General features: G+C 38.8%; 1 protein-coding gene across 1 annotated transcript in view; it reads left to right on the top strand.

Annotated features, from left to right (window-relative positions):
* Positions 1-5,948: 5,948 nt before the first annotated feature.
* Positions 5,949-10,321, top strand: part of LOC138042447 (uncharacterized) — a 9,331-nt gene continuing 4,958 nt past the window's right edge. Inside the window, exon 1 of the mRNA XM_068888335.1 lies at positions 5,949-6,272. Within this exon, the coding sequence (XP_068744436.1) occupies positions 6,090-6,272 (183 nt within the window). The 5' untranslated portion in view covers positions 5,949-6,089. The remainder of the gene's footprint in view (positions 6,273-10,321) is intronic.

Consider the following 10,321-nt stretch of genomic DNA (forward strand, 5'->3'; position numbering starts at 1 on the left):
AACCCCGCAATTCGCAGATTTTTCTTTGTTATCGAAAGAACCCAGCTAAATGCAGCGCATGCGTAGTAAACTAAAAAAATTGCGATTGAATGCGGAATAGCTTTCTCGGAAATACGCCTATTTCTCGAGAACCACTCGTTAGAATTTAACGAAATTTGGCACGAAAATACTTTAAGAAATAAGTAACTGGAGTATTGAGAAAAATTTGAACTTTAAAAGAGGAAATTCTGGATATTGCAGTGAACTTTCAACAAGGGATAATTAAAGATCTCTCTGTCAAATTATTTTATTAAAATAGTGTTAACTTGTGCGCATCGTTACAGGCTTGTTGCATGCAAATTATATATGAAATCTAACGACCAGATTTTGTGCAAATAAACAAAACCGATCTTAAAGACCTCTTTATATTATTCATGTTGCCACGGCAACAGCATTTACGTCAGCTTAACTATGAAAAAACCAAAGTTCGTGTTGTCAACTTGCTTGTTACCATTTTTGGCGACCAAAGGATCAAGGGTTTTAGGGAAAAAGGTAAATGAAACATAGGTATCAAAAACTGTGTTCACCTGCCAGTCCAGGAACCAAGCTTCGATCGATCTTGGGTCGTCTGTGACCGTAAGTTAGATTGGATAAAGAAGTTTCCTATCCAATCCAGCTTCCGGACATGGCCGCACCAAGCAGAAATTCACGTCAGAATCTTTGATCTTGGATGATACTTTTGATGGCGGTTTCATTTTCTGTTCCGTAAATCTCCCTAATATTTGATTTGATGTTGACACGAACATGATCGGAAGCTGGACGGAAAAGGCATATTTCCTTCCCTGCCAACTTCCGACAATGATCGCGCCAGTTCTTCATTTGATATTCCGTTTTCTTCAATGTTTAATCTTGTTGCGAATGTGAAAAAGAAGATAAATAAAAGCTGCACACCATTTTGGAACAGTAGGGAGCCCCCCTTTAGCACGCGAAGTTTTTGAGAAGCGGGCGGCAACCAGGAGTGAGCTGTTTTCCCTTTACTTGTCTTCACACAACCACAATTGTTAAGCACCTTTTCATTACAGATGATCAGTTTAAAATGTGGCAATCTCCGACTCAAAAACTTCGCGTGCTTAAGCTGCCTAGTATCTCTTTACCTTGACTGAATACAAGTATCTCACTATTGCTTCTTTTTTTTAACATATTTATGGAAGATCTTACCTTGTATAAGAAAGTAGATGTGTATGTGTATTTGTAATTTCGTGAATCGTAAGTTGAATTGAACTTGAAAAATATATTTGTCCAATCTGACTTCGGGGATGAGAGTCCATCTCGCAATTGGTAATCAACTTAATTAAGGAGGGTCAAACCAGTTTTAACATCTTCAACAAACTGTACTATTTGGAAGGATTGAATCTACCAAAGTTTTTCACTTAATGGTAATGTTATGATGTCATATGAAACACCAACAGATGCTTAACAAGATGTCCTAATTAATGTGACGCAACGGGTTACCATGGCAACAAAAGAGCCATCTAAAAACAGCCTATAGTTTGTCTTTTAACGCATATATCTCAAAAACGAACTCAATGACCCCCATTTTTTATTGCTGGAGAGTGATTAGCACGCTAGGATAAAACTTTCTGCAAAGTTAAAAAATTATCTGAAGCAGATTCGTATCCACTTTCGAAATTGAAGGAGAGTTTCGTCTCACTTTTCAGCAAGAAAATACGGGGGTCAGGGTCATCGAGTTCGTTTTTAAGATATAAGAACCTAAACACAAAATATAGGGCGTTTTTAAATGGTTTTTTTGTTGCCATGGTAATTTATTTCGTCACATCAATACGTGCCCTTTTCACGGTTAGCATGCACGTTAGGCAATTTCGCACTATTTTGTAGTTTTAACTCGAAATTGCTTCGCATCCACGTTAGATTACATTGTAATGCAAATAAGAAAAACTAACCGCGAAAAGGGCTATTATTGATGTTTCATATGGTACCATAACATTGCCATTAAGTGAACTTGAGTGTTGTAGAATTAATCTTTCTAATAACACTTCACTTTCTAATAACTCTTCACAGTTTCACTTCCAGTGGCAGTGAGAGTGACACAGAGAGATAAAGTTACGCCGGATTTGACTGTAAGCTGAAGTGGATTAATGCAGAACAAGAGTTCATTACGCAAGAGAAGGAATCTGGTATCAGGTTTGTCCCACCATCAGCGTCAGAAATGTGTTTATTTTTAAACCACGTTTTGCGGGAAAATAAACAATAGACCAAATATTATATCCAATTCAAATCTCCCGGGGTTAAGATTTGTTCGTGTACTGTATTTGCATTATAATTGACAATTATTCCATGAGGGCACGTTGGATATGAGATGGTAAATAGCCAACGAGGCGCGCAGCACCGAGTTGGCTATAACCATTCTCGTATCCAACGCGCGCTCATGGAATAATTGTTAATTATAATGTTTTATTATATTCCTTAAATTCCAAAAGGTTGGAGGTATGAAATACGAGAGAAAAAAGGCAGAAAATCCGAGCTTAACCGAAAAAATTTGATGAAGATGAGATGCTGTGTAATATCTGGTGGTCAGACAGACGCAAGCTTATAACAACACCACTTCTTCTCTTTTCGCGTACTTCTAAGCGTCGGGATTGATCCAGACTTTCCACAAAAATGTTATTTCTTTATTTATTCCGAGAGAAATCTCGTTTTCCGGCGAAAGAATGTTTCGTTCAGCAACGCTTATCGCAATCATTACCATATTGCGGTGCAGGGATGTCGCAGTGGTGAGAGCACTCGCCTCCCACCAATGTGGCCCGGGTTCGATTCCCAGATCTGGCGTCATATGTGGGTTGAGTTTGTTGGTTCTCTACTCTGGGGCCCGTTTCTCGAAAGTCCCGAAAACTTTTCGGGCCCGAAAGGCCATTTGTGAAACTGCCAACCGCTACTTTTGGAAAGTCTATCTTTTAACATGTTTTAAAGGTAATAAAAGGAAAAATGACTGTGAAGTTTGATGACTTAAATTCTCTCCGTTCTTGAGATACAAGTAAAGTTTCGGGACTATCGAGAAACGGGCCCCTGCACCGAGAGGTTTTCTCCGGGTACTCCGGTTTTGCCCTCTCCTCAAAAACCAACATTTGACTTGATTTGTGTTAATTGTTAATTTCAATTTACAGTGTCCCCAATTAGTGCTTCCGCGCTAGAAAGACTAGACACTTAAATAAAGTTCCTTTCCTTTACATAAGGTCAAAATAAGGTATATGAGCTGATGACAGTGAACCCATCAGAGCACGAGAAATGCATTAACTGAGGTTGAAAATTGAAAAATGTAGGATATTCACATTATCCTAGAGTCTCTCCGGGCTCTCACCCGCTGACCAAAAAGCCCAAGGACTCTAGGTACGAGATTGATCCAAAACCGGAATCAGAAACTCTGGTTCCAGTTGAATAACTGCGCGTGCGTGAAGAGTCTTCTGACCATGCGTGGAAATTTAAGCTTTTAGAAATATGGCGTCTTCCTCTAAAGTAGAGCACTTCCACAACACATTGGACTATCCGTATGAGGCTCTAAATAATATGGTGTATAGTTCGAAGGATACAATCCGTATCCTTCCGACAGCTTTCGGGAAGTCGTTAATTTACCAAATGTTGCCGTACGTATTTGACTACTTTTAGTCTAAGTGAAATGAAACCGTTTTACAACAGCCAATCAAAGATGGCCTTTTTTGGATTCTCTCATTCCCGACCGCTAGTCAAGGGAACGATGACTTTGGGAAGGAGATTGGGTGGCAGAGCATTCTCGTCCCCAGAGTCCGCTTTTCTTTTGGTCGGCGCCAAGAACACGGACTCTGGCCTCTGGCCAAGGCTCCTCCGACTAAGAGAAGCGAAAAGGGCGATAGGGACGAGAATGGCCTTTACTCTGGCCACCGCCAAAGCAGGAAGTCCGCGAATCATAGACTTCTGACTCTTCTGCGCATTCTCAGAAATTTGAAACAATAACGGTCGTCAACGGTTCGAGACATTTGGGAGCTTAAACAAGGACAACGACAACGGCTACAAGAATTTGAACGTCGTCTAAAATATTATTCCCCGTTATCGAAATAATTTTGCGATAAGTCCAAGTCGCTCGGCATGGCAAGTGTGTGTCCACATTCCAAGAATAAAATTGGTGAGAATGGTGTGGACACTTAGAGAGAAAACTTGAAATTCATCGTCCTCCACATGACCTCAAATTTGATCATTTTACGTCGTCAAGACGAGAACGGCAAAGAAATGTGTATCAAAATGTAAAACGCACGTGCAGGGCGTGCAGAGCTATTCGGTGTGCTAATTAAAACTATTGTTTTGTGGCGTTCTCACAGCCGTCGTCGTCATCTTTCTCAAGCTGCCTAGTAGACCATTACCGCGACTGCGCGTACTTTGGGTGCTGACCAAAAGAAAAGGGGACTCTGGGGACGAAAATGGTGGCAGAGTCAGAGAAGGCAGAGTCCCTTCCTCTAGTTTCCGACTCATCTACCGTAGGATGATCGAAGGGCCTCTGTTCGCAGGGTAGGCTAACGCTAGTCTCTGACGAACGGCTTATGTGCTCGTAACGCCAGCTGACAAATCTTTGTTATCAACTGCTTTGATAAATGAAACCAAATCCCCACCGAAGCAACACCGGAGTTTTTTGGAAAATAACCCCGGGCCATTTTTTTTGTGTTTCTTCTATGATGCCGTTGTTTTCGATATGTCGTCAGCGGGTGTCCTAAACCCGACAAAATTACTCGCTAACAATTCCGGTTGAGACGCCCTCTAAGCTGGCGACTCTCCATCCATTTTGCTCGAAATATACAGACATCAAATGTACGTTATGACGCTTTTGTTCAAGTTGCCTTTTGTTTTCCCTATTTTTGGATCCTGTCACAATGTTCTTGTTTCAAAGATGAAATGAAATCTCGAAATGTATTTGAACAAAGCGAGATACTTGTCATTATTTTACTCTTTTTTTTTCTCACGCTTTTTACTCTCACTTGAAAGCCAGCCCCGGGATACAAACGTCTAGCAGCGTTCACAAGCCCACGAAGTTTTCATAAATTCGGCTGAGGTTTGTGAGCGGGATTTACGATAATCATGACATATCAAACTTTCTGTCATGTTCATAAAGAAAGAGAGAAAGCGTACAAGTGCCATGTAATAATTTAAATGAGAATAGGCTTGTGCTAAGTGGTTTAGCGATGTTTAAATACTCGAGATAAAAAATCTGCTTTCAAATATTTCATTCAGAGAAAACGCAAATCTTGAATAAAACGCTTACTTATTTTCGGTTCTCATATTAAAAAGAATCACTGCATATTACATTTAGAGAAAACAACACCTGTTTTGACAGGAAAAAGCTACTATTTTTAAGCGACTCGGATATCCGTACCAATTTTTAATTTACATTAAAAGAACTTCAATTATCATAAGTTGAGGAACAGGAGTTGCGAATTGATTCTTTCAGCCGGGTTTTTGACATGTAATACATTTCGCTGACGGAAGATTTGCTCAGCTGTTTCTAACCAGTTTCGAAAATATAGCTACCACAACTGCGTTTCAAAGTTTTATAATATAGCCACGACGGTAAGCAACGACAGATAAAAATCTTTCCCAAGTGTTAGGCAATTTTCAAAAGATGCTGTCTTCAAAACTTGAGATTCATCAGTGAGGTGTGAGAACCGTAAAGTCGAAGTGCAAAGAGCTTTGAGTTGAAGATAAACACATTTCTCGTCAATTTTACGAATGAAATGAAGATCTATCAAGAGCGCCAAGTTTCGAGATAAGTTGATATCGCAAGCCGATATATCTGACTGAACACACAGGGCTAAAGTCTGTGTAGCTCTTTCTCGTAAATTTCAAAAGAAGTAACACCGTATACCTAAAAAGGACTTCTCCCATTCAAGTCATATATTAATGCACCTATCACTAACTAAGCAGCTGTGGAAAACTGTGGTCATTCTTAACTGACGGAGTTTACATTTTTAACCGGGCACGATCGCTTCACAAGGAACTCCCTTTTTCCTGATCAACTAACGAAGGATCTTTCGAAAAAAAGCTTTGAAGGTCGTCGATTGCCAGCAAACTTCATGGCGGAGAAGAAAGAATTATCATTAGAGAGTAGCAGATTCTCTAGACCAGATGGAAGTCGCGCTTTGGCACTCCAAGAAGAAAATCTTGTCGATTCTTTGCACAGAATGAAACTCAGCGAAAATATCTCCCAGCATGACAAATCGCGAAACAACAGTTTGGAAACTTGGGCTCGTTACAAGGTATGAACATTCGTTGAGGGTCGATATTCATTATTTAAGCTAGCGATACCGTGGTATAACGGACTAAGCAAGCAAGTACAGCAGTTTTAGCTCAATATATACAAGATTTTTTTTTTCATGTTGCTTCATATAACTAAAAGGGTTAGCTGCTGGCCTTCGCACATCCTTTATCGACAATTTCTGTGAACAAGTTTTTTCTATCGGGTGCTGCAAACATTTGTGTTTTGTGTTTTATACCGGGCTTGCGAAAAGAGACAGATGTTTTTTTTTTCTCTTTTACAAAAATATTCGTAAATGCTCTATGTAAATGCTATAGTATGTCCCATAGTACGATGTCATGATGCGATTCTCTCTTGATGCATAACAATTTTTAAAAAAGGTTACTCAAACTAACATATGACAATCCTTTGCAGTCACTTGAAAAAAAAACCACAGCAAATTTGCCTTCTTTATATTTGAAGACGTGAAAGCTGGCGAGGTCTTGATAAATCACAAGGTCTAGATGTATCATCTATCCGGTGAACAAGAAGGAAACGAACTAACTTGACTCAGTCAAACTCGTTATAAATTGACCCACTTTATTACGAATTTTACGAGTCGATACCATTTCAACGTATTACCAACAACAGTGACTCAAAACGAACGCTTATATGTAGCACAGAGGACTGATGTTTTGAATCAACGGAATAAACTTTAATTATCTATGCTAGCATATCTATTTTCAGCCAATCATTGTAGAAAGTTCTTTTTTATCGGAACAAGAGAAATCATTTTCTCTTGATCGGAGTCAATGACATAAATTTGATATTTTATCTGTTTCCTCATCGTTCAAAAGTGTTTTTTTTAGAAGTTGACAACAAAATTTAGATCTCCGTTCTACTGCTACAGTATTTTTAATTTGAAAAATGGGAGATTGATCCTAAGAAAACAATAAATCTCTCCTCTCGACTGTGTGTCGTTGACGCTTTTTTCCAAGAATAACCGTATGCAAACAATAAAAAAGAACACGATTTATTTGTACTTTCAGCTGTATGCACATCTGAGAACGTTTTTTAATAATTAATAGTAAGCCGAACACTTCGACCGAATGGAAACTTTTCTTAAAGAGAAAATTTAATTGGCCCATGATAGAGTCCAGTTTCTGAGCTATCTTTAATATCGAGCTAACGTAATCTGTGAAAGAAAGGAAGTTTGTAACAATGATAATAATTACCGGCTGAGATTTATACGTAATATTGTAAGGAGAAAAATTCTCTTACTTTTGATCAAAAGTTAATTATTTCCTGTCAAAAAAAAAAATCATTCAAATTTCATGTGTGCAAAATTCTGGCTCGTTAGCCACCCGCTTTTTTAAGGACCGCTAACGCTGACCTGTCAAAGTAATTCATTTAATACTAATTCAAGCGGTGTTTCAAGTACGCATTTTCATATTAATATTTCATACCAAGTTGACAAAAACATAAAATCGGACTGGAAATACGTGGGCGTAAGAATGGATTCGTATATTTCTTCAAACGCATGACAACAATATTTGAGATCTTTCTTCGAATAGAAGTCGTTGCGTTTTGCTTTGGGGAAACTCGTTCTTGGGCATAATTGTGTGCGTCACGTTCTATCTTCCAAACTAAAATGCCCAACAACGTCGAGGAAGAGGCGTGATCTGATTGGCTGTACGTCGTCCCCCTTTTCTCTCCTTTTACCGTCAGGAGCCCATTAATGGGCTCCTGTTACCGTCTGTCGAAGTAAACAAACAAACGAACAAACAAAACAAAATAAGACGAAATCTTGAAGAGACAATCTCGTTCCCAGGACCTCTCCCTTGGCTTCTGGGCCGAGCCGAAAGAGCAATGGGTGATGGACTCTTGTAAAGAGTGAGTGGTTGCATGTTTACCATTTACAAGCGGAAACCGGTTGGTACTAGGTTTGTTCAAATGGTAAGCAAAAACTCCCGAATGGGAAATTCAGTGGACCATGGAATACTCCTTTCAAGAGTGTCTAACTGCTATGGGATTGAAGGCACTGTACATAAATGGTTCAGGTCATATCTTTGTGACCGTAAGCAGTTTGTGGTTATCGAGAATGCAAAATCATGGCTTCCAGCCGTCCACTGACCTGTGGCGTACCACAGGGCTCTGTTCTTGCGCCGATCCTGTATCTGTTGTATACCGCCTCTTTGGGTGATATAACGCGTCGTCATGGTATCTTATATCACATTTATGCTGACGACACGCAGATTTGTTTGTGATGTCTATCGGTGGATGCTGTTTAACAACTTGAAGATGAATAATGATAAGACAGAGATTCTGACTCTGCACATCGTCCACGGCCATCATTGGAATTTGTGACTGTCGGACACTCGCCAGTTTCTCCAATTCCATCCGCGCGGAACATCGGGGTTGTGTTCGATAGCACAATGAACTTTGAGAAACATATAAGTGAAATCTGTAAGTCAGCCTTTTTCACATTAGGAACATTTCTCAAGTTCGCAGAAATCTTAGTACTGAATCTACCAGAAACCTTTTTAATACGTTTGTTAGCTGTAATTCCTTACTATATGGCCTGCCTAGCTACTTAATTCAGCGCTTACACTGCTTGTATCCATGCTACGCAAGGCTGATCATATTACGCCTTTGCTTGTAGAATTGCATTGGCTTCTAGTAGAACAACCCATCAATTGCAAGATTTTAATGTTTACGTACAAGATTGTTAATGGTCTAGCACCAATATACCTAAATGAATTGCTTGTACCGTATTTTCCAAGTAGAGATCTTAGAACTGCAGACAAGTTGCTTTTTTGCCAGCCATTGCATAGTACCAAATCTTATGGGTCCAGAGCGTTCTCGGATGCGCTTCTTGTATGCGAAACAAATTACCTATGGATATCAAGTGTAGTCCTAGTATTTCAATCTTTAAGCTGAAACTTAAGACACATCTTTTTAGATTATCATATTATTAATTTTTTATGTTATTTATATTTTCATATTTACGCGTTAATTAGGTATATTTACTAGGTTTTAGACTTTTTGAACTGTATATTCGATGTATATATTTATATACACGTGTATGTAAAGCGTATTTGTGCAATTTTGGAGAGTGCGCTATATAAATAATTAAGTATTGCTGCTATTATTAAGTATTATTATTCTGGGGTTGAAGTTGAGATGAAAATCTGAACGAGCAAATCCAATGTTTATATTTCAGATTCAAAGTTGAAAAAATGTTTACTAAGTCGTTACCTTACTCATATCTTCGGACGACGGTAAACAGCGAAAAAAGGACGTCTTATCAAGAAATCTGTAATGCGTTTTGGGTGAATGTTGGCTTCTAAGACGCAGAGTTTTGACAACCTTTCTTTTTTGATTGTCATTTTAATTTAATTTTGTTTATTTAAACTTAATATAACGAACAAAAAGCAAACATTATAGACCTAACAAGTAAAATAAAATAAAGGAATGTTGTCCTAAGCAGCGTGTGTATGTGTATGGAGAGAATTCAAGTGAAGCCAACGGTAATGTGATGGATGAAGAAGTTCCCGATGCTGTGGATCAGCGAAGGTTCTTCATCCATTATATGCACACAGTAGCGTTGGCCTCACTTGAATTCTCTCCATGAAATGAAATGAAATGAAATGAAATGAAATGAAATGAAATGAAATGAAACAAAAGAAGCCACTAAATTACACAGAGCAATGCACATTACTTACTCTACTTACAAAAGAGGTTATAAGCTAGATACACAGTAAAAGGTTAACTCACGCCTTATTAAAGCACAAACCAGATGCCAACGCCCATTTCCTGTTGAAATTTTCCGCAGGGTCATTTTTGATGCTAATATATACTTTTCCGTTTCGTATTTAGTTTAAACGTTAACTTTCCGCTTAAAACCATTTATATTTGGAAGCGTTTCAGTCCGTCTACAATCTCACAAAGTCTTGATAACCCTTCTTTCATAGTGTGGACAGGTAGCCTGCGAACGCGGACGTATTTCTGGCCGAGAGAAACGACCGCCGGTAAACCCTGGCCAAACTATCGAACAAAGCTGGATCAAAG

The sequence above is a fragment of the Montipora capricornis genome, chromosome 3 (genome assembly GCF_036669925.1).
Source record: "Montipora capricornis isolate CH-2021 chromosome 3, ASM3666992v2, whole genome shotgun sequence".
NCBI classification, from domain to species: Eukaryota; Metazoa; Cnidaria; class Anthozoa; order Scleractinia; family Acroporidae; genus Montipora; species Montipora capricornis.